Source organism: Furipterus horrens, unplaced genomic scaffold, assembly GCF_987537825.1.
Source record: "Furipterus horrens unplaced genomic scaffold, mFurHor1.1.pri manual_scaffold_7, whole genome shotgun sequence".
NCBI lineage: Eukaryota > Metazoa > Chordata > Mammalia > Chiroptera > Furipteridae > Furipterus > Furipterus horrens.
In genome coordinates, this window is record NW_028327177.1 from 140,719,280 (window position 1) to 140,742,145 (window position 22,866).

A 22,866-nucleotide genomic window follows, 5' to 3' on the forward strand; every position below is an offset into this window, starting at 1 on the left:
TCCATGGATTGTGTGTCTAAGTCCTTTGACTTCACCCTTTCCTATGTTATTTTTAACTTCCCCCTATTTTGTACCAACCGATTATGCTTCTTAGTCCCTGCACCATTTCCCCATTTCTCCCCCTCCCCCCTCCCAACTGATAACCCTCCAAACAATCCCCATACCTATGATTCTGTTCCTATTCTGGTTTGCCTAGTTGGATTTTGCTTTTATTTTTTAGATTCAGTTGATAGTTGTGAGTTTGTTGTCATTTTAATGCTCATAGTTTTTATCCTCTTCTTCTTAAATAAGTCCCTTTAACATTTCGTGTAATGGTGATGATGAACTCCTTTAGCTTTAGGTTGTCTGGGAAGCACTTCATCTGCCCTTCCATTCTAAATGATAGCTTTGCTGGATAGAGTAATCTTGGTTGTAGGTCCTTGCTTTTCATCACTTTGAATACTTCTTGACAGTCCCTTCTTGCCTGCAAAGTGTCTTTTGAGAAATCAGCTGGTAGTCTTATAGGCACCCCTTTGTAGGTAACTCTCTGCTTTTCTCTTGCTGCTTTTAAGAATCTTTATCTTGAACCTTTGGCACTTTAATTATGATGTGTCTTGGTGTGGTCCTCTTTGGATCTAGCTTGTTTGGGACTCTGTGCTTCCTTGGACTTGTATGTCTATTTCCTTTGCCAAATTTGGGAAGTTTCCCTTCATTATTTTTTCACATAATTTTTCAATTTCTTGCTCTTCCGCTTCTCCCTCTGGCACCCCTGTGATTCAGGTGTTGGCACATTTAAAGTTATCTTAGAGGTGCCGCCTCATCTTTTTCAATTCTTGTTTCCTCATTCTGTACTGGTTGACTGTTTTTTTCTTCCTTATGTTCCAAATCATTTATTTGAACCTCGGCTTCCTTCCCTTTACCACTGGGTTTGTGTGGATTTTCCTTCGTTTCATTTAGCATAGCCTTCACTTCTTCCCTTATGTGTTTGCTGTACTTAAGCATATCTGTCAAGCCTGTGAGCATCTTTATCACCAGTGTTTTGAACTCTGCATCTTTTACATTGGCTGCCTCCTCGTCTGTGAGGTTGGCTATCTCCTCGTCACTTAGTTCTCCCACTGGAACCTTGATCCGTTCCCCCTTTTGGGCCATACTTCTCTGTCTCCTCATTCTGACAGGCTCCTGTGTGTGTTTGCCTCTATGTCTTAGGTGGAGTTGTCGCACCTGTTACGTTGTAAGGGGCGGAGCCTTAGGGATTCGTCAGTACAGAGTGACCTGTTTCACCATGTTGTGGCGCTGTGTGGGGAGGAGGGGTCTGAGAGGGAACAATGCTGTTTGCTCAGCACTCACCCCTTTTCCAGGCACTTCTCCCACTTCCATATGGGACTGGCACCCCTCTAGCTGTTGTGCTGGCTGTCGTTCCCAGAGTGGGTGGGTCTGCGGACGTTCTAGGCCCATGGGGGCCCTTTAAACAAGTGCACTCTGCTGAGAAACCAACAGTTTCTGCCTCAACCCCAACCCCGACTGGTTTGCACAGTCAGAAGCAATGAGGCTTGATTTTCCCCAGCACTGGGACCGTGAGCTGTGCGGTCTGGTCTGGTGCTGGGAGCGCTCCCCAGGTGTCTCTCCTAACTGAAAAACGTGTGACTTCACTTTCCGCCATCCTGCCTCCCTGCTTCCGCTACCACACCGCGTCCTCTCCGCCCCTCTTGTCTGGATGAGTATTTCTTCTTTATATCTTTGTTGGACTTCCATGCTTCCTGATTTTCTGGAACTTCTGGTTGTCTCTAGTTTTGAGGTAGTTGTGTTCCTGCTTAGTTGTGGAGGGAGATGCAGCATGTCTTCCTAGGCCCCCATCTTGGCTGAAAGTCCAACCAGGACAAGTCTTGCCCGCTTGGGCCTGCATGTCTGCCCACTGAGGCTGGGGCAGCAGGGAGCACATTTCTTAAGGAGCTGTTCCAAGGACAGAGAGTCTAGTGTGGACGGAAACTGGCTCTGAACTCCCAGGCCCAGAGGCAGAATTGCTGTGGTCGCCAGGCCAGGGTGGCCGCAGCCCCTTGCACACGCTCCGGTCTCCCAGTCTAACATGTAGCCCAGGGCCCTTGGCCTGACTAAACAAAGCTGGGGACAGTAGGGGCCTTTGCTCCAGAGGTCCCCTTCCGAACCTGATGGGAGAGGCAGGCAGGGGAGGCGGCCTGCGCGGCTGCAGGGTTTCAGCTACATCGGGACGAGGGTTCAGAGAAGGCGGAAGCTTCCGGGAGGCTCTGGGAAGTGCACGCAGGTGGCTGGAGAAGGAACCGGCAGCCTGATGGGCCAGGCACCCTCCCGACTGTGTCCGCGGTCCGCGGGCGGCCGCCTGCAGAACCCCCCGGGCGCGCTCCTCCGCCGTCGGCCACCAGAGGGCGCCGCAGCCCGTGCTCGCCCCGCCGGGCTGGTCACGGAGGCTGACGTCATTGGGTCTTGCGGGGGCCGCGGGGCACAAAGGGAGCTTTGTGGGGCCGCGGGGACTCAGCGCCCGCCGCGGGACAAAGCAGCTCGGGCCGGGGTCGGCGCCGCGGAGGCGAGGAGGGCAAGGCGGGGAAGAGAGGGTGGGGCCGGGGCCCCGAGACCCCGCCTCCGCACACCTGCCATCCCCCAGAAGCCTGGGGCCCGAGCGCTGGCAGGAGATGAGAGGCTGCAGCCGCCCCTTCGGAAGGCCACCAACGCTCCCCAGTCCCTGTCCCCGCCCCAGTTCCGCGGGCCTTTCCTGCCACCCCTGCCTCGAGGGCTGAGAACCGGCAATCGAGGAGAATAGAATCCCGCCCCAGCCCAGGATCCCTGCCTTCCTTCAGCGGTCATGCCTGGACTTCCCTGAGCCCTCGATGTGCGGGTGGAGCGCCGGTGCCCCCCAGCAGTGATGCCTGCCCGGCAGGAAGCAGGCACCGGAGACGGTTTCTTCCTTCCCTCCTGAGGGGGAGCAGTGCACAGAGGGACCATTGAGGAGCTGGCATTGTCTGCCTGATGCACCCAGCGCCTCCCTCCCTGGGTGGGCCATGCAGGATTCTGGCCAGGATCCCCTTGAACGCAGCTTGGCAGTGGTTCTGGGCGGGGTCCTGGCAAGCAGGACTTCCCTGGGTGCAGACAACTAGGCCCCCACCTGCCCTTGGCCTTCTTACCCCAATTCTGATTTCTAGGGCATAAGGCTCCATTGTCCCCGGCACTGGCGGGGGCGGCCTCTCAATTCCTCCTTGTCTTTGGCAGTTGGGAAATTCCCAGCCAGGGAGGGTGGCAGTCTGGGGGGCATCCCAGGTGTCCTGCACCCCAACAGGAGGGATTCCACGAGGGTGTCTCTTGGGGATCCCCCACTGTCTGTTGCTATCCAGGGCTGGGCCTCAGCCACACCTTGTCCCTGGGAGTAGCTAGGTGAGGGGAGGCAGAGGCTCAGTGCTCCCCCGCCATGTATCCCCTGGAGCTCCCGCAGCCTGAGAAGGCCCGTCTTCCTGGCCCCAGTCCACGGGCAGCTACAGGCAGGCAGGGCCATGCCAGAGACCCAGGCTCTGGCTCCCATACCCAACTTGTGGGTCCCAGTATGAGGTGGGCCCTCTGCAGCCAGCTGGGGCCACTCTAAGGCTGATCCACCTTCCGGAGGGCCACCCTACACCAAATAGTTGCTTAGACTATTTTTTTTAACTTTTCTTGTATTTTTTAAAAAAATTTTTATTTATTAATACTGAGAGAGAGGAAGGGAGGAAGAGAGAGGGAGAGAAACATCGATGTGTGAGAGATACATCAATTGCTTGCCTCTCATAAGCCCCCAGAAGGGGACCTGGACTACAACCCAGGCATGTGCCCTGACTGGGAATCGAACCGGCGACCTTCCGGTTTGCAGGCTGACTATCCCACTGAGCAGCACCAGCCAGGGCAATTGCTCAGGTTATTGATGTGGTGGCAGTCTTAGTTTTTTGGGTTTTTTTTTTTTTTTTTTTTTTTTTTTTTTATTGTTGGAAGGAGACTGGCAGCATTACTACCGAGTTATACTGCTAATTAACCTTCAACTATTTGTATAGCACATAAGAAAAGTCTTAGTATTTTTAACCCATTTGGTGAGTAGTGAAAGAACTTCAAAAAGAGAGACCAGCTTGAGTCTGAGAGGGCAACCCCTCCCCAGCTCCCCGGGCCCAGACACACACACCCCCAGCAGGTGAGTAGAGGCCCAGATACCAGCTGCAGAATGGGAAGGGGGGCTCATTAGAGATGGGGCCTCTGAGGCTGCGGGGGCTGCCACAGCCTGAAGGAAGCCCTTCCCATGTTCCAAGGCAGCCCCGTGGCTCCTCCTGAAATCAGGAAAACTTAACCTCTCGGAAACAACTCCCTCCCTGCACCTCACCCCCAGGGTGCCAAGCCAGCCACCAAGGCTGGGCAGCTGCAGTCACCCAGCCAGTGGCATGGCCAGCCAGGTCCGAACTGCCCTGGCAGGCAGGGAGAGCGCAGAGAGATGGAGGGCTGCAGCTTCTCATGGCCAAGGTCTGGGTCTGGGTCCAGGCCCACTCCTGACAGCTGACCCCAATTCTGTCTGTTGCCCACAAAGAGAGCCCTGGGGCCCTCATCCCTGCCATGAGGCTGGGCCTTCCCTCAGACCTCCCTCGGACATGCGCGCTGCCATTACACACCCAAGGTGGGCCTCGAGCCCGTTGGGGGCTCTGTTTCATGCCTGCGGCCACTCAGCTCCTCACTTAATCACACAGTGAGGGGTACCAGTGTCCCAGGGGGAGGGGGCGAGGCCACGAACCCCTTTCTCCTTCCTTCCTCGGTGTTTTGGTTTTTCTCCCAACAGGAGCCACACAACCCCCCCCCCCCCAGGTGATCTTGGCTAGGGGGAAAATGAGTTTGATGTCATGGGAAGCCACTGCTACTTTCAGACTGCACTGTGGGCGGGGGAGTCAAGGAGACGGTCCTGCTGTATCAGGCCCCCACCCCTGCCTGGGCTTCCGACAGGGACTCGGTCCCCTGCTTCCCTCCGTGTGCCTGTCTTCTGCTGGGTCCTTGGGGCACCAGCGATGCCAGCTGACAGCTGACAGCTGCGGGGGAACCCAGAGCGCTGCAGAGGTTTCAGTCTGGTGACACAGGTGGCTGGGGCTTTCTAGAGGAAGGGAGAGGAGACCAGCAGGTGGCAGAGGAGCGAGCCTAAGTGCAGGAGGGCGCCACCCAAGCAAAGTCCTGGCAGTGGGGTGGCTGGAGCCCTGCCTGGCAGGCTGGCCAGGGCCGAGTTAGGCAGAGGTGGTGGGAGTGCCAGGCTAAAGCCTTGAACCCCCAAGCTTCACAAGCTCTTGAGTCGAGTCAGGGCCTAGGGAAGGGAGGACTGGCAGAAAGACCCCAGGGCCACAGCCTTGGGGGCGGCTTCAGGCTGCAGGGGGCGGGGCCTTGTCTTGTCCTCCAGGAGACAGAAAGGCCTCCCTGAGCTGGGGCCTCTCGGGAGAAGGCGTGTGCGCCGGGGCACTGCTGGGGACGTTCCAGGCTGGGGGGATAGGAAGATGGAGGAGTCCCCAGCGGCTGGGGAGGGCTGGCCTGAGGTCATGTGGGGGGTCAGGGAAATCGCTGTGCTGGGGGGTGTGGGAGTCGGGAGGTGCACGGAGCGGGTGGTGGTGGGCGGGGCCGGGGCCGGGGCCGGGGCAGAAAGGCAGCAGGAACGGCGCCGAGCCTGCGGCGGCCTCCGGGGAGCTGGGCGAGGAGGCGAAGGGAAGGAAGGGTCTCCCTCCCTCGAGGCCCCCGCGCCTGGATGCCTCAGGATGTCCAGGGCTGAGGCTGCAAGGAGAATGCACACCTGTGCCCCCCTGCACTGTGCCAGGCCTGCCCCCGCCCCCATTTACAACCACAGGACTAGTCAAGGGAGCGACCTGAAATCCGAAACGTTTCATTTCCTCCTGGAGACACACAGCCCCGCCCCTCCCAGGACTGCTAGGGGCTTGACCCTGTTACCCCCCCAACGTGCCAGGGCATCTGGAACCCCACGACCGCACTCCTGGGGGCATAGCGTTGTGTTAGTGTATGCTGATGAGTACAGGGGCCCCCAGTGTCCACTTCGGCAGCGTTCCTGGCACGGGCCTCTGCCCTCCCCCCAGCTATGGAGAAGGAGGGGGACAGAGGCGCCACCCTCAGCCCCCCTTCCCGCTGAGCAATGAGGAAAACAGGAGTGAGCGAAGAGCTGTGATGTGGCTGGTGGGGAGGGGGGGGCTGCCCCATCCCAGAGGGGCTGACCTCAGCCAGGGAGGAATGTGCGGGAGGCGGAGCGGGTGGGGGCAGGGCCACAGCCGGAGGCCCAGGGTTCCCGGTGCCCCTCCCTCAGCCCCTCCACCTCAGCTCTGACATGGCCCTCAGAAGGAAAGGGAAAGAGACAAGGAAGGGAGGAGCTGATCTTTCCAAAAAGGTGGGCCAGGGGTCCCCTGGGAGCGTGGACACCAGGCTGGGGGCGGTGCCTTGACAGACCCTTTCCCAGGAGATCCCCTGGGGTGGGTGGCAGAGTGTCAGGGGATTTAGGCCTCAGTTAAGTTCTCTCCAGGCCCCGTGCCTAAGTCCCCAGGGAGCACATCCTAGTACCCACGTGGCTGGAATGAGGAAAGCTGGAGCCACCAGCCTTGATGGCTAAAGCAGGTGTGAGTGGGGAGCCGAGGGGACCCAGCCCAGGCCGGGCATTGGGAGGGTTGGTTGCGGCCTTCCTCAGAGGGATGTCCTGTCCTAGCCGCACCACCCAGAGTCCACACAGGGTGAGCAGGGCTGGGGAGGCAGGTTCTGGGCCCTGGCACAACAATCTGCTTATTTCCAGAAGGAAAACCTGAGGCTAGGCTATGGCAGGCTGTGCCACTGGCAGGCAGCACCAGGGCAAGAACCCAGGCAGGCCTTTGCCCATGGGTGCCCTGGCGAAGGGTGGAGGCCTAGGGGTGGCCTGGGGTGGCCCTAGGGCAGGGGTGCAGGCAGGTGTAGGGACCACAGCTCTCAAGACCCAGGCCCAAGCTGCTTGATTCCAGTCCTTGGGAACTTCCAGAGCCCAGAGTGTCGCTCGGCCAATGGCCCTGCTCCTAGTGTGTTGTCTCCTAGCTTACACTTGGACCTGAGGAGTGGAAAGGACACCTCGTGGGGACAGGGACACTTGCGCTTCCACCCCTGGGGATCTCCCTTTCTGTTCCAGGGAGGCGACACATCTGGAGGAAAGAGGGCAATGCAAAGGTCTCAGGTGGCCCATGGACAGCCCAGTCCCTTTGACTGGGAGTCAAGTCCCAGGGTGTTGGAAAGATGGGAATTGGGGGATCCTGGTCCCATTTCTCAATATGGTCGCAGGGCTGGGGGTGAGTGGAACAGAGGCTGGGACCCTGGGCCAGAAATACCGAAAGCAGTGGGGGCAGGTAGGGGGCACAGTGGGTGTGGGTGGGGACCTCGAAGGCACTTGCTGATCTTGGCTGCTTGGGCGGAAAATTGTAAACAGCCGAAGAATTTTGTTTGCTTGCATCGGGCTGCGGGGAGGCTGCCCAGGTCCGAGGCAGAGAGCCTGGGAGGAAGGAAAGGTGCATCCGGAAGCCCAGAAGTTCATGCAGGGGTGTGTCCCTCCCCGGCCCCTCCTGAAGGCCCCTGGTTCTCCCACTGACCCCTGCCCTACGCTGCCAGCTGGCCAGCCAGCCAGCCAGGCCAGCCACACTAGGCCCTGCGGCTCAGGAAGGAGGCAGGACCCCACCCTGACTGGGCACAGACACTCCGACTGGCAGGAGGTGAGCAGCAGAACTTTGTGCACTTGAAGCTGCCACACGGCCTCCCTCGCTGACCTCTGAGGAGCTGCTGGCCAGCCTTGGGGCTATTGCAGGAGGATGCCCTTTGGCAGGGGGGTTGTTGAGGGGTACAAGCCATTCTTGAGCCCTGGCATGTCCACCCAGGTGGACCTGAAGTCCCCACTCAGCGCTTGTCAATATTCAGCCCCTCTGAAAATGTACCCCTGGGAGTACAGACAGGGGGTGTCCACCAGATTCAGCTTCAGGCCAAGGCCCCAGACACTTCCCAACGGAGGCACCGAGGTGTAGGAGCCCCGTCCTGTCTGTGACAGGCGCCCCCTTGGGCACCTTGCTCTGGGTTTGGTGGGGCCGTTTCTCCCACTTTGAGCCCAGAGTCCGCACAGAACGCCCCTCACCTCGAAGGAGAGATGTGGGACCCCCGTCAGAACGGGGAGGTGTCGGATGGGCCCACGCCCTGCAGTGCAGAGTAAGGCCTGCTGACTACCCTGCCTGCCCCTCTCTGGCCCCCCTCTCCCGCTCCGGACTGGCTGTTGCGGTGACCGCTGCCGGCCAGGTGGCAGAAGTACTGGCCCAAGGGGTCCAGGTCGTGAGGAAGGACCGGGGCTGGGTCCTGAGGGCCCATCAGACCTTCAGCTGAGCGCCCCTTCCCCTGACCTCCACCCCTCCCATCCCAGCTGGCTCCTGTGAACGGAGGTGGCAGCTGCGCCCCAGCTGTGGAGGGACAGGTGAAGAACCCCAGTCCCCTGGGGCGCCCCCACCAGCTGTTCCCTCTGCCGGCTGTGCAGAGCCGCCTGGGGCTGGGAGGGTCTTGATCGCTTCTTCCTCCTTCGCCTTGACTGGCAGCGACACTTCTAGACTGCTGCATGGCGTGCCCTGTGGCTGTGAGGCCTGACAGGGGAGGGGTCGTCCCTACCCACCCCTCCGGCTGGGCCCCCACCTCCAGCCGCCCTGCTGCCTGCCGGCTCACCAGATCTGCCCGCCCGTCAACTTGACCGTGGTGTGGGGCGGTGGCTGGCTTGGTGGGGGCGGGAGCTGCTCCTTAAAGGGGCCGGCAGAGGGTGCCCTTGGGCCCCTAGGCTTCTCCCCTTCTTCGGGGCGAGGAGGGGATAGGGTGGGGGGCCAGCTGCTGGAGTTCTTGGTGGCCTTTGGAAAGGCAGCCGTGTGTTCGGTGGCGTCGTGGACCTCCCAGCCCAGAAGAGGCAGAGGCGGCAAGTGTCAGCTGAGGGAAGGAAGGAGGTGGGCGCCCGCACGGGAGGGGTCCGTGAGCCGTGGAGCGGGGCAGGGGTGGGGGAGTGGTCTGGAATGGGCCTCAGCAGCTGCGCCCCTTGCTCCCTCCCGCCCCAGGGCCTTGCCCCGCACCAGGGCTCCCATGCCCGGCACCTGCCCAGTCTGCCAGTGGGCATCGCGGCCAGAGCCAGGCCCCGTCGGAGGGGTCCAGGGAAGGGCTCTGGCGCAGAGAAGTGGAGGGGCTCAAAGATGGGGAAACCAGGAGGGAGAGGGCAGGCGTGGGGGCGGCTCAGAGGGGGGACAGGCAGCTCCCCTCACTGCAGGGAGAGGCCGCCTCGGGCCCTTGGCTCTCGCACTTGATTCCTCTTGGGTCTGAAGTCTTAGCTCAGACTCGCTGTGTGTGACCAACTCAGTCCACCCTCTGGGCTGGGGAGAGACAGGCCGACTCAAGCTGGGGCTGTTCAAGCGGCCCCGGTCGGAGCGGAGGCTCCTGCCTGGCCCCCGGGGCCGAGGCGCAGGGTCTCCTGGGCCCCTACTCCCTCTGAGGAGCAGGTGCCAGGAGTGTCCCCAAGCTGGAGGCAGCGGCCGATGCTGCAGTGGTTTTAGCTCACCCTCATGTCCAGAGAGACAGGCATGCACTTGTGTGTGCACGCCCATCCAAACACGCACACACTTGTGACACACAGACATGCGTGCAAAGCGCACACATCACACAGACACACAATGCTGTGTGCACACGCACATGCATGCCACATGGCCTCACAGGTGTGTGCGTGCAAGTACACTACACGCGTGCACTACAGACACACATGCGGCCCTCAGAACCATTCTCCCTCCCAGGCCCCCCCACACACACACCTCTGGCTCCAGCCCCAAAGGTGCTCCCGCCTCTGGGCCTGCGGGCACACAGCCACCTCCGGGGGCCCGACCCCTCCTGTCGCTCTCCCCCCAGGACTGGCCTGTTTCCCTCCTTGCACTTGGCACCCTCTAAAGCGCACTGATCTGAGTCCTTGTTGGCACTCTGCCCCTCCTGCATGGGGACCCTGTTTGTGTCCCCCAGGGTCCCCAGCCCAAGTCCCAGGCCTGTATGGAGTAGGTGCTCAGTGTGTGTGAATTCACATCTGTGAGTGTGTACACGGGAGAGCGGGTAGCTGGGGAGGGTGACGTGGTGGAGTGGGTGTCTGCCAGTGCCAGGGTGACCCCAAGGGTGTGCCCTGCGTGGGTGTGTCTGTGACTGTGGGCAGGCGGAGCACCCTCTGAGGGCGGGTGGGGAGGGCTCGGAAGCGGAATGCGACCCCCCAGCCTCCTTCCCCGAGGGTGTAATCTGATCTCCAGGGACTCCCCCCAGCTGCCCTCGCTCGCCCTTGTTGCAACTCCTTCCAGATCCCGGGGCAGAGTCCAGGGCGGCTCAAGGCTCCTCCACACACGCCTGCTGAGCCCTGAGCGCGCGGCGCCGGGACGGGGCGGGCTGCGGCCGCCATGATCCCAGGCCTGATCCTGCTCTGGACAGCAGTGCTGGGGAGTGCCTCCCCCAGCCCCCCACGCCTCCGGCTCTCCTTCCAAGGTAGGTGCACCTGGCAGGTGGGAGGCCTGGCTCAGGGTGGGCAGGAAAGGGAACCAGTGCGGGCAGGGGACACTGTGTTTGCTGTCACACCACCTGACCTGCGTGTGCCACCTGATCGCATAGGATTGGGAGCACTCTCAGGCCGTCTCCCGTTAACCCTGTCCTGGCCTCAGTCCCCAACCTCTGCCCACATTCTCCTTTGCTTTCCCAGGAAGACCCCTTATGTCCGCATGGCAACAGATCCTGCCTCTGTACCATCCACTCCCCCCAGGGAAGAGGAGGTGCGGGGGCCATTGGAGCCCCCTTCCACACCCCCTACCTAGTAATCACTAGGCAGCGGCATTGCACTGAGCTCAGGCTCCCGGCAGGATGGCAGAGAATGCTCAGCCTGATTTGGGGGTTGGGGTTCTGGCTTTCCCTGCGTGCCCAGCCTCCCCCAGAACCCTGGCCTCCCAGCGCGCCTGCCTGGAGACGTCACTTGTCCAAGCATGCCCAAGGAGCTCAACCTGCCTTCCCCTTGGGGGGGGGGGTGGCTGGTGGTTGTGCTGCCCACCCTGGGAGCTTCGTACCTGGGTGGGCCTTCATGAGTGTAAACTGACATGTGAATTCACGTGTGTGTGGGCCGGGTCATGTGTCTGACCTGGGCCTGTAAGAGAGATGACAGGGAGGGCCCGGGGGAAGCTCCCAGGAGCGAATTCTCAGCGGTGTCAACTCTGCAGAGCTCCAGGCCCAGCACAGTCTCCGGACCTTCAGGCTGGGGAGGACCTGCTGCTATGAAGCTTTGCTGGTGGATGAGGAGCGTGGACGCCTGTTTGTGGGTGCTGAGAACCACATCGCCTCCCTCAGCCTGGACAACATCAGCAAGCGGGCCAAGAAGGTGCCAGGAGTCCCCAGCCTCGGCGCTGCCCAGGAAAAGAGCCCTGGGACCCCACTCCAGACTGCCTGGAGAGATCACGGGGATGGGTCCCCTGAGTGGACACCCTCAACACAGAGAAAAGTCCCTAACCTGTGTCCCCCTTTCTCCATCCTCCCGTAGCTGGCCTGGCCGGCCCCTGTGGAATGGCGAGAGGAGTGCAACTGGGCTGGGAAGGACATTGGTGTGAGTGCTGGCTGCCCGGCCGGGGGGCGGGAGGGGCAGAAGCAGGAGGGCAGGGGCGGGAGGGCCAGCCCCTCACTCTCCAGACAGGGCAGTGCTAAAACAGAGGCCTGTCTGTTCTTTCGGGGATGGGGGCAGCGGGGCTGAGGTGGCTGAGGTCTGGAGGTAGTGAGTCAGGGTGGGGGCTCATGTGATTCTTCTTGGGGGCCTGTGAGTCACAGGGGGCATTGCAGGCCTGTGCTTGCCTGTGTGTTCCCGTTCTGGTGAGAGGTGGGCCGGGTTGGTCACCAATGGCACCCAGGTCCCTGCAGCCCACGTTGGTACTTGCCTGGGCTTATGCAGAAGAAGGGAAGGGGCAGGGGTGCCACTGGTGAGCTAGGACTCCTTAAGGCCACCTCCCGGGGAAGGGGGGTGGGGGCTCATTGTCCCTGCCCCTGTTTGCCTCCTAGACCGAGTGCATGAACTTCGTGAAGCTGCTACACCCCTACAACCGCACCCACTTGCTGGCCTGTGGCACGGGGGCCTTCCACCCCACCTGTGCCTTTGTGGAGGTGGGCCACCGGCTGGAGGTACGCCCGGACCCAGGACACAGGGAGGCTGGGGGACTAAGGAAGGGCCTGCCAGTAACAGCGTCCCCCACCTCCAGGAGCCCGTGCTCCGGCTGGACCTCCGAAGGCTAGAGGACGGCAAGGGCAAGAGTCCCTATGACCCCAGGCACCGGGCCGCCTCCGTGCTGGTGGGTGAGTCCAGAGGCCCGGATCCCAATACAGATCCTGAACCCCTCAGAGATGCTAGACCCCACAAAGTCCCTAGATCCCCAAGGATCCCCATAGCCTCATTGACTCCCCAAGAGGCTCCAGAGCTCCACAGACCCCCACCCTCACCCCAAGAGCCTTCGGCTTGGCTGAGCAGCCCTGGCCCTGTCTGCAGGGGAAGAGCTGTATTCCGGGGTGGCCGCAGACCTCATGGGCCGGGACTTCACCATCTTCCGCAGCCTGGGCCAGCGTCCGAGTCTCCGAACAGAGCCACACGACTCCCGCTGGCTCAATGGTGAAAGACTGGTGGGGGTGGCAGGAGGGGACCCTCCTCCTCAACAGGGCAGGTGCTGAGTAAGACCCATGAAGTAAGTGAGCAAAGGGCCCATCCTGGTCTCAGCAAGTGCTGCCATGTGGCAGGCCCTGCGAGGGACCAGACAGGTATGGCCCATTGCCCTCTTTGAGTTCAGACCTCCTAACAAATGATAAAACCAATTCCAGTGGCCACGGGACCAATGACAGAATGGGGGGGGCGGGGAGAAGGTAACTAGGTGGTGGTGGTGGGAGAGTTGGGGAAAGGAAGCCACTTTGCTGAGGGTAGGCATGAGCTAATCCCCAAAGCCCAGCGGGATTGAGGGTAGAGCATTCACAGCAGAGGAAACCGCTAGTGCAAAGGCCCTGGGGAAGGAGCAAGCCAAGGAAGTTTTGTGAAGGAAGCAATGATGAGGGGCCTGGACTGTGGGGGTCAGGGTAGTTTATTCTAAGAGTGATTGGGTCCAGCAGAGTGTTTGAAACAGGAGGAGGGACATCTGCTCCCTGCTAGAGAGAAAGATTCGTGAGTGAAGGTGAAACCGGATACCCCATCCCCTTCCTTTCTCAGCTCCCCGACTGGGGAGCTGTCAGGGGCCAGGTGAGAGGGCTGCCGATCGGGCGCCTGCATTCCCAGTTCGCCACAGTCTCTGCTGCCCTCTGGTGGCTGCTTCTTGACTCTCAGGCCCTGATCCTTGGGCGCCTGTGCACGGAGCGCCATCTGAACTTGGTCCTAGACGCTGAGCGCAGTCAGATGCTGCTCCATGGGCTGTTGTGAGAGGAAGAGGCAGCACGTGGGGATCATAGTGGATGACGAGGGTGGGGGAGGGGTCGGGCCAGGAACGCGCTGACCCCACGCCTTCTCCTGTGGCCAGAGCCCAAGTTCATTAAGGTCTTCTGGATTCCGGAGAGCGAGAACCCAGACGATGACAAGATCTACTTCTTCTTCCGCGAGGCAGCCGTGGAGACGTCACCGGCACTGGGACGCCTGTCCGTGTCCCGCGTTGGCCAGATCTGCCGGGTGAGGAGTCCCTGGGCCACATCCCATCCCCTTGCTCCATCCCTTTGCCCTTTGAGACCTCGGCCTCATCCCCTCCAATGGACCCCACAGAACGACGTGGGCGGCCAGCGCAGCCTCGTCAACAAGTGGACCACGTTCCTGAAGGCGCGGCTGGTGTGCTCCGTGCCCGGCATCGAGGGTGACACACACTTTGACCAGCTCCGTGAGTGCCAGGGGTGGAGGATGGAGTGGGGGAAGGGGGAGCAGGGACACAGACCCTGGAGCCTGGCGGGTCTGCTGGGCTGCGTGCCCTCCCCCGACTAGACCCCTTCCTCGCAGAGGACGTGTTCCTGCTGTCCTCGAGGGACCGCTGGGCCCCGCTGCTCTACGCTGTCTTCTCCACATCCAGGTGAGGGGCGGGAGGTGGCCGGGTGGGGCAGCCTGGGCTCCACTGGGTGTGCCACTCCACTCATGTCCTTGCCTGCAGTGGCATCTTCCAGGGCTCTGCGGTGTGTGTGTACAGCATGAGTGACGTGCGCCGGGCCTTCCTGGGACCCTTCGCACACAAGGAGGGGCCCATGCACCAGTGGGTGTCCTACCAGGGCCGCGTCCCTTACCCCCGGCCCGGTATGGTATGTCGCCCAGGGACCCCCACCACGAGCCACTGAAAGCTTCAGGGGTGGAGAACTTGGGTTCTTCTTGGTTAAATGTGGTTTCTGCCTTTTGTTATGGGTGGAAAAAAAGTCACCTTCACAGACAGGGCTCCTCCGGGTAAGGCCATGTTTCCTCTACAGACTCCCAAGCGCAAGGCTTGGCCTCCTTCCTCAGATTCCCAGGACAGGGCTCTGTCCAGTACCTACCCCTCCCACACATACACAGTCCGTTCCCAGAGGTCTCTTGTGGAGGGCCGCCCACCAAGCCCTCACACCACATCCCCATCTGCCTCCTCCCCACCCCCTAGTGCCCCAGCAAGACCTTTGGCACCTTCAGTTCCACCAAGGACTTCCCCGATGACGTCATCCAGTTTGCCCGGAACCACCCCCTCATGTACAATCCCATCCTGCCCGTGGGGGGACGTCCTCTCTTCCTACAAGTGGGCGCTGAGTACACCTTCACCCAGATTGTTGCAGACCGAGTAGCAGCTGCCGACGGGCACTATGACGTCCTCTTCATTGGCACAGGTCAGGGTCCCCTCGTGACTGCCCACCAGCCCCAGTCCAGGCCCTGTGGCCTGCTAGTAGAAGTTCCCCTTGTTCAGTCTCCTCCCCCACGCTTTGCCTGGGCTGTGTCCCCATCTCCCAGATGCTGCTCTGATTGTTCCAACACACATTCTCCACCGATCCAGCCATGCTGAGGGTGGAGGCCTCTAAGGGAAGAGACCACGGGGCCCTAGCTATCAAGGAACACGGAGACACTTCCCCTTCCCACCCCTGCAGACGCTGGCACCGTGCTGAAGGTGATCTCAGTCCCTAAGGGCAGTCGGCCTCACGCTGAGGGGCTGCTCCTAGAGGAGCAGCACGTGTTCGAGGTGAGGCCTAGCGCCCATCATCTGGGGGACCCCCACTCCACGCAGCCTTGAGCCCAGCACCCCTTTTCTCTCTCAGGACTCTGCTGCTGTCACCAGCATGCAAATCTCCTCCAAGAGGGTAAGTGACCAGGAGTCTCAGGGGTGGAATGTCTCAAGCTGTGGCCCGGGTGCCCCCACCCCCACCCCCCCTTGGTAGTTTGAAGTCCTGGGTTCCAGTATAGGCCCTGCCCTTCGTTAGATGGTGTCACCTGAGACCTCAGTGTTCTCATCTGCCAAGTGGGGAAGGGATCCCTGACCGATGGGAGGTGGGCACAGGGCCGCCTCGGTCAGCCCAGAGCCCCTCGTGTGCCTCCCTAGCACCAGCTGTACGTGGCCTCGCGGAGCGCAGTGGCCCAGATCCCCTTGTACCGCTGTGCTGCCCACGGCCGCGCCTGCTCCGAATGCTGCCTGGCGCGTGACCCCTACTGCGCCTGGGACGGAGCCGCGTGCACTCGCTTCCAGCCCAGTGCCAAGAGGTGGGCAGGGGCGGGGCAGGGCGCGTTGCTGAGAGGGAGTCCGTGGTGAAACGAAAAAGGTCTCAGGGAGGCTCCAATGTCCACCCCTCCCCCAGGAGGTTCCGGCGGCAGGACATAAAGAACGGAGACCCCAGAACGCTGTGCTCTGGCGGTGAGCGCCCAGCTGCCCTCACCTCTCTTCCCTTAACGATGCCCCACCCCGCCCTGCCTGGCCTGAATCTGACATTCCCCTTGCACCCAGACTCGCCCCAACCGGCGCTGCAGGAGCGGAAGGTGTTTGGTGTGGAGGGGGGCAGCACCTTCCTGGAGTGTGAGCCCCGCTCGCTGCAGGCGCACGTGGAGTGGACCTTCCAGCGCGCAGGAGAGGGGGCCAGTACCCCGGTGAGCCTGGCAGGGAGGGAGAGTTGGGGTAGGGGGCCCCAACCAGGTCCTTGCCCTGCCCCCTGCAGCCCTGACTAATGAGGCCCTAGCCGGTTTCCCACAACTAAATAAGGTCCAGACCCTGCGCAGTGAGGCTCCGCCCACTGCGACCCCTTCCGCGTCCTGTTTGGTCCCTTACCCTGGAGAGGTCCCATTCCGGCTAACCTAGCTCCTGACCGTCCGTCTCCCCCTCTCCCGCATATCTCTGTCTGACTGTCCGTCTGTCTGTCTGTCTGTCTCTCTCTCTCTCACACACACACACACACACACTCACACAGATAAAAGCCCCACCCTCGCCCCGCCTATTGATTGACAGCCCTGACCTGCTCCCAACATTCAGGTGCACGCACGCCCCATTAGGGTTTCCCCACATGAAGACCACTGGCCCCCCTGCACCCAACCTTCAAATGTGCACCTGCGAGCGGTCCTTTGCCTCTTCCGCGCGGCCACCGCTGACCTTAGCTTCTTGGGTCCCACGCTGGGGCGGAGAGCAGTGCTCCCCACCCTGCCGTCCCGTCTCACGCAGCTTTGGCTCTCAGGTGCTGATGGAGGCGCGCGCCGAGCGCACGGCGCGGGGGCTGCTGCTGCGCGAGCTGCGGCGCGGGGACTCGGGCGCGTACCTGTGCGCAGCGGTGGAGCAGGGGTTTTCGCAGCCGCTGCGCCGCCTGGTGTTGCACGTGCTGAGTGCTGCTCAGGCCGAAAGGCTGGCCAGAACCGAGGGTGCGCCCGTGGCACCGCCGGGCCCCAAGCTCTGGTATCGGGACTTCCTGCAGCTCGTGGAGCCGGGTGGCGGTGGCGCGAGCTCCCTGCGAATGTGCAGACCGCAGCCCGCGTTGCGCCAAGGGCCTCCCGAGCCACAGAGGAAGGGGCGCAACCGGCGGACACACGCCCCAGAGCCGCGCGCTGAGCGGGGGCCGCGCAGCGCAGCACACTGATGACTCCGCCATCTCTACGCCGGGACTGGGGAGGAGGCAGGACGACAGTCTGGAGAGGGGGCCGACAGACCCTGGGAGAAGGACGGCTAGAGGCGAGCACACTGCGGTCCCAGGCCAACCCAGACACCAACCGACAGGCTCCGGCCAAGGGGAAGCCGCGCCGGCTTATTTATTAACAGAAAATAACCTTTGAATGTAGCCCCCGGAGGGGCGGCCCAAGCCGGGCCACAGGGTCCGGCTGGTCGGGAGGAGGCAGAGAAGCAGGCCTCCAGAACAACGGCCTGGGCCAGGGAGGCACCTGGAGTGCCCACCTGGGAGAAGGACCTCCGCGCTGGGCAAGGAGCAGAAAGCTGTGAACAGGCTGGGCTGGGGGGGGGGGGGGGAGGGCAGGCCCGCTGTACTAATGCAATAAACACATTATCAGCTGAAGCTGGAAGGGCCCCAGCAGACAACCGCTGGTCCTGGGTCTCCCTGTGTGGCCTCGGGCACCTTCCGAGCAATGTCAGGACCTCAGTTTCTTCTGCCCGAGGACCCTGTGGTGAGGATGAAGGGTGGTCACTATGGGACTGAGTGTATCTTACAGGGCCGGTGGAGGTACGACACGCACAGTATATTCTGAATAATATAATTTCTGGGCTAAGTGCTATGAAGAAAATAAAAGTGGGTGATGTGGGAGAGAATGTGAGCCGAAGGCCTCACTAAGGAGTTGGCCTTTGAACTAAGTGACCAGGAGCCAGCCATGGGAGTACCTGGGGGTAGAACATTCCAGGAGGTAAGAGCCAGGGCAAAGGTCCTGCCGTGTTTGAGAAACGTGAAGGGGTAACGGATCTGGGATGTTTCAGAAGGCAGAGCCCCACTCGCTGGTTTGTCCCATGTGGGAAGAAGTGACACTGGGCTCTTAACAGCAGAGTGGGCCCTAAACTGGGCCACTTCCCCCATTCAAGGGCACGTGGTGACCTGCATCCTTACACAACCCCGTGTGGCCTGTGTGCTCCTGTGAAAAGGAAGGAGGGTGAAAACTCCATTGTGCTGAGTGCCTCAGACACGGGGTCGTACCCCCAACTTCATATGTGCCATGGCAGGGGGAAGCGCTGTTTTTCTGATTTACAAGTGAGGAAACTGAGGTCAGAGAGGGGCAATCCCTTACACATGGTTGTAGGCTTGGTAATAGAAGTGCCCGCCTTCAACCTAGGGCCTTCCACTGACCAGCACAGGTGCCCGCGCATATGGAACATTTACCCCTTTTAGGGTTCTCTGAGCCCTCATGGCACATCGCCCTCAGTCCCTGGTGCCCCAGGGCACACGGTGGTGGGTGCTTACCCCACTTATGCATGGAGAGGGACCCAGCTGTGGCTAGGGATCTTGGGGCGTGGGGAACTGGAGATGTGCAGGGTCCCCTTGCATGTCTGGGCTGCCGTGTGCAGTGCTGCTGGAGGTGTGCCTGAGGCAGCCTGTCTGAAGATACCAAGGGAGGCCCATGTGCGTGTGGGAGAGGCGGGGCTCCCCAGGGAAGCCCCTGGGCACACGCCTTTGCCTGATCTCCATTACTAGACCAGCAGTCCAGCCTGGCCCGTGTGGGTCACTCCACCCCTTCCCATGGCTGAGCATTGTCCCCTCTAAATATAGCCCAGTGTGCTGAGCTCACGCCTATTTTGGGCCCTGGCTGGGAAGTGGCCAGGCCTTCCCCAGGCTCTCAGAGGAGCCTCCACTTCGTCCATCCTGTCCTGCTACTGGGCACTGACATCGGGCCTGCTGTCCGCCCGCCCCCATCATGCCTGAGGAGACCCAGGAAGGTAGGAGATGGCTGAGGGCGGCGAGGCCCCAGAATTATGACCTTGCGGACCAGGGAGAAACCTGCCCCCCATCCCACTGACCTCACTTTCTTAAGTAGTCACTCATCAGTCACCATGTCCCAGCTGGAGTCATGGGACCTGCGCCCTGTGCATGGAGGAAGGCCTTCCGTGCCTGGAGCCTCTCACCTCAGGCCCTGCTTGGTTCCCCTGCTAGGGACAGCACGGGGGACCCGGGGGGACAACCAGTTGTGACCAAGTGGGTGTGAGTCAGGCAGCTGCCTGGCCCTTCAGCTCTTCTTGCAGGTTGGGCGTGAGCAGTGGTTGCAGGATGCATTTGGACACTTGGAATGGATGGGCTTCTGACTTCCTCCACCCTGGACCTAGGTGGCCCAGCTGGCTAAAGCTGGGGTCCCTTGGCTGGTCAGACTAACCGCTGGTTAAGACTTTGATGGCAGGGGGTGGGTGGAGGTGGGAGAGGATATATGGGGGATAAATGATGATGGGGAAAAATAAATTGTGCTCGCTTTGGCAGCATGTTTACTAAAATCGGAACGAGACAGGGAAGATTAGCATGGCCACACCACAAGCAAGAAGCGTGGAGGCTCAGAGGGGCCAGAGCAAGGGCCAGGGAACGTCAGGCGCAGCTGCAGGATCAGCTGCTCTGCGGCTCCAGCCTGCTCACCTGTCAGCTGCCCCCATCACATTTTCAATATTCTAAGAGGTCAAATACGTGGTGATGGAGGCTGATTTAACTTTGGGTGGCGGGCACACAATGCAGTCTACACAGCATGCATCACAGAAATGTACTCTTGAAAGCTGTATAATCTTATTAACCAGTCACCTCAATACATTTAATTTAAAAATATTTAACTGGATGGGAGTGGCCTGGCCCCTGGTGGTGGCGGTGGGGGAAGGTTACCTCCTTTTGAGGTCTTAACAGTGGGATTTACTGTGCATGTCTCCTGGGAGCAAACAGACTCTGAGTTCAATATAGAAAGTGTGGGAAAAGCACAGCCAAGTGCAAAGAGGGAGTTTAATACGACCTCCAACACACCACCCAGACATTAACAGCACCTGTTTCTGTTTAACTTTTGAGCACGTCAAGGGTCAGCGTCAGGCAAATCACGAAGTCTGAGTTCCTGTTCATCAAGTGATAGCCCCAGAGAGCACACTCACCCTTGCCCCTATCAAGAGATGTCCCTTCAATGCCCCCTCCCCCCAACTTCGTGATCTAGCTTCCAGCTGGGCATCTGGGGCTCTTAAGGGGCTAAGATTTTTTAAAAACAAAATCAAGTCAAAGAACCACCAAAAGAAAATATAATTTTCCCCTGGCTGGTGTGGCCCAATGGTTTGAATGCCAGCCTGTGAACTGAAAGGTTGCAGGTTCAATTCCCAGTCAGAGCACATGCCTGGGTTGCGGGCCACGTCCCCAGCTGGGGGCGCGCGAGAGGCAACCAAGCAATCTTTCCCTCGCACATCGATGTTCCTCTCTCTCTCTGCCTCCTGCCCCTCCCCTCTCTCTAAATATAAAAAATAAAAATAATCATTTTTAGAAATCACAAAATAAACACTTCAATGGATCCATAAATAAGTACAATAATTAAAATCCAGGGAACCTGCACAGCTCCCAGCGACTAGCTGGACAGAGGCCATGAAGGGATAGTTAGGAAGCCTATTAGACTCCCCAGGCAGAGCCCCAGGCAAACGGGTCACAAAGGGCCTTACCTCATCTCCCGGCTTGGCAAGTATGTGTGTGCACATGTATGTATACAATGTGTTTCAGTGGAGATGCCTAACGGTGGTAATATTGTATTCTGGGGGGTTGGGGGCAGCCATTCTAGAGGAAAACGTGAAGACCGCTTTAAAATAAAGTCCCTGTCTTTATTTTTTTTTTAGAGCTAGAGAGAAACATCAATTTGTTGTTCCACTTATTTATGCATTCATCGGTTGCTTCTTATATTTTATTTACTTTTTTGGGAGTGGGGGTGGAAAAAGAGAGGGAGAGAAACATTGATATGCAAGAGAAACTTCAATTGGTTGCCTCTCGCACGCCCCCCAGCCAGGAACCTGGCCCACAGCCCAGGCAGGTGCCCTGACTGGGAATCGAATCGGCAGTCTTTCGTTCTGCAGGTCGGCGCTCAATCCACTGAGCCACACCAGCCAGGGCCGCTGGTTACGTCTTATATGTGCCCACATCAGGAAGCAAACCTGCACCCTTGGTGGGTCTAGATGACATTGTAACCACCTGGCCAGGTGAAAAAAAAAAAAAAAAAAAAAGTCCCTGCTTTTTGATCTGGTAATTCTGTTTCTGGGAATCTGTCCTGATTAACTACTGGGAAACAGAGAAACCTCCATATTCAGTGATGTCTGTCCTCTTCTGGGGGTTATCAGTTTCTGAAGGGAACTGGAAATACACGTAACCTAAATGCCCAGGCAGCCTCAAAGGGAGGCCTGAAGGGAGACCGGAGTGAGGCAGGTCTCCTGTTGTGATTTTGAGTGAAAACAGCTGAGCTCACAGCAGCACAGCAGAGTCACGTTGAGGACGTTAAAGAGCAGAGCCAAGGCGCGCGGAGCGGGAGGGGGAGGCCCCACTGGCTGGCACAGCGCTGCCTCTGCCGGGACCAGAGATTGCCAGGCTCTGGCCTGATGGCCAATTCCCAGGGTCTGCAAGGCGAACTGACAGCAGAAGAGGCAGGAGTGGACTTCACGCGCTGTAGGTTTATTCCCCCGAGGCTGGAAAACTCAGGAACACCTGGGAGTCCCTGAGACGCTTGGAAGGACACAAACCAGAACAAGTCAAGGGAGCCTCCTGCTACGCTGTGGGTCCATCAGGCCTAGAGGGTTCCGGGTTGTCCTGGCTCCAAAACCAAGGGTCACTCCCGAGTTGCCCCGTCCCCATCTTCTCTGAGCCCCTGCTGCCTCTGAAAGCCACCTCGACGGGAGGGGGTGGCCCACTGGCTGAGTGGACTCTGTGCTGCCCCGGCAGACGCCCCGGCCCCGGCGCTGAGCCCCAGGAACAGGGCACCGCTGGCCCCCAACCACGTGCAGGAGGTGCGCCTGCACCGGGTGGACTCCATCAGCGACCTGCACAGCGGAGGTCAGGGGGGCAGGGCGTGGGCGGGTGCGCTGGGAGGGGAGAGCAAAGCTGGCGCACCCACCGCCCTCCCGACGCCCCGCTCGCCCTACAGGCTCGCTGCGCCCCGGCCTGGCCGAGGAGGTGCAGCCATGGGACGAGCTGCTGGGCATCTTGCCGCCATCACTGTGTGGCCAGCCTGGCTGCAGCCCCGTGCACAGCCGTGCGGGCTTCCTGCTGCTGCTCGTGCTGCTGGTGTTCACCTGCCTGGCCCTCGCCGTCCTGGCTGTCTACCTGAGCGGTAGGGAGGCCAGGAAGCTGGGGGGACCCGGGGCAAAGAAGCGGGACTGGGAGGCCCTTCTGCATGGGTAGAGGGCGCAACTGCAGCGGCCGAGGCAGGGAAGGGCGGGGCGGGTGCTCTCAGCACCGGTGGCGCTGAGCTGGAGGGGTGGCATGTGTCCTGGTAACCCCCAATCCCGCCCACCTGTCCACAGTGCTGCAGAGCGAGTCCCTACGCACGCTGGCGTACACGCTGCACACGCAGGAGGAGACACTGCTCAGACTCCGGCTGGCCAGCCTCAGCCAGCTGCGCAGGCTCAACGCCAGCGAGGCCCGAGCACCCAGCTGAGATGCCACTTGGACCCGGAGTCTGGGGCGTGCGTGCGGAGGAATAAAGTGGCTGCTGACAGGTTTCTCCTCTCCACTGCTGCTGCACACTACTTCCCTGGGGAGGTTTTTGTAGAAGAACCTGACCTGGCCCCACAGCTGCCTGCTTCCCCTGGCTCCTTCGGGCCAGGCCTAGCCAAGCCTCCTGGTGCCAAGGCTCTGCTTTGGGTGACCCAAGGTCAGAGGAAGCGATACCAGCCTCCTGGATCCTCCCGCAGCCTATCAGCGCTCTTTGGCATCCCCTAGGTAGCAGGT

General features: G+C 60.4%; 2 protein-coding genes and 2 pseudogenes across 4 annotated transcripts; 3 read left to right on the forward strand and 1 right to left on the reverse strand.

Annotated features, from left to right (window-relative positions):
- Positions 1-3,951: 3,951 nt before the first annotated feature.
- Positions 3,952-4,071, reverse strand: LOC150005479 (small nucleolar RNA SNORA19; annotated as a pseudogene).
- Positions 4,072-6,301: 2,230 nt separating this feature from the next.
- Positions 6,302-17,531, forward strand: SEMA3B (semaphorin 3B). 3 transcript variants are annotated; one of them, XM_090284787.1, is made up of 18 exons: positions 6,302-6,379; positions 10,341-10,521; positions 11,241-11,398; positions 11,558-11,620; positions 12,067-12,186; positions 12,264-12,357; positions 12,548-12,667; positions 13,557-13,702; positions 13,793-13,904; positions 14,021-14,090; positions 14,169-14,313; positions 14,643-14,862; positions 15,118-15,209; positions 15,286-15,327; positions 15,567-15,724; positions 15,820-15,875; positions 15,966-16,105; positions 16,684-17,531. In XM_090284787.1, the coding sequence occupies exons 2-18, from the start codon at positions 10,437-10,439 to the stop codon at positions 17,077-17,079; spliced, it is 2,217 nt and encodes a 738-aa protein (XP_090140913.1). In that variant the 5' UTR covers positions 6,302-6,379; positions 10,341-10,436; the 3' UTR covers positions 17,080-17,531. The 3 variants fall into 3 exon arrangements, with proteins under 3 accessions (XP_090140913.1, XP_090140915.1, XP_090140914.1); XM_090284789.1 differs by lacking the exon at positions 6,302-6,379 and adding an exon at positions 7,446-7,712; XM_090284788.1 differs by lacking the exon at positions 6,302-6,379 and adding an exon at positions 8,792-8,966.
- A 1,217-nt stretch (positions 17,532-18,748) lies between these two features.
- LSMEM2 (leucine rich single-pass membrane protein 2) lies at positions 18,749-22,608 on the forward strand. The gene is made up of 4 exons (XM_090284790.1): positions 18,749-18,872; positions 21,859-21,969; positions 22,061-22,246; positions 22,440-22,608. The coding sequence occupies exons 1-4, from the start codon at positions 18,851-18,853 to the stop codon at positions 22,571-22,573; spliced, it is 453 nt and encodes a 150-aa protein (XP_090140916.1). The 5' UTR covers positions 18,749-18,850; the 3' UTR covers positions 22,574-22,608.
- Positions 19,389-19,468, forward strand: LOC150005482 (U6 spliceosomal RNA; annotated as a pseudogene).
- Positions 22,609-22,866: the final 258 nt, after the last annotated feature.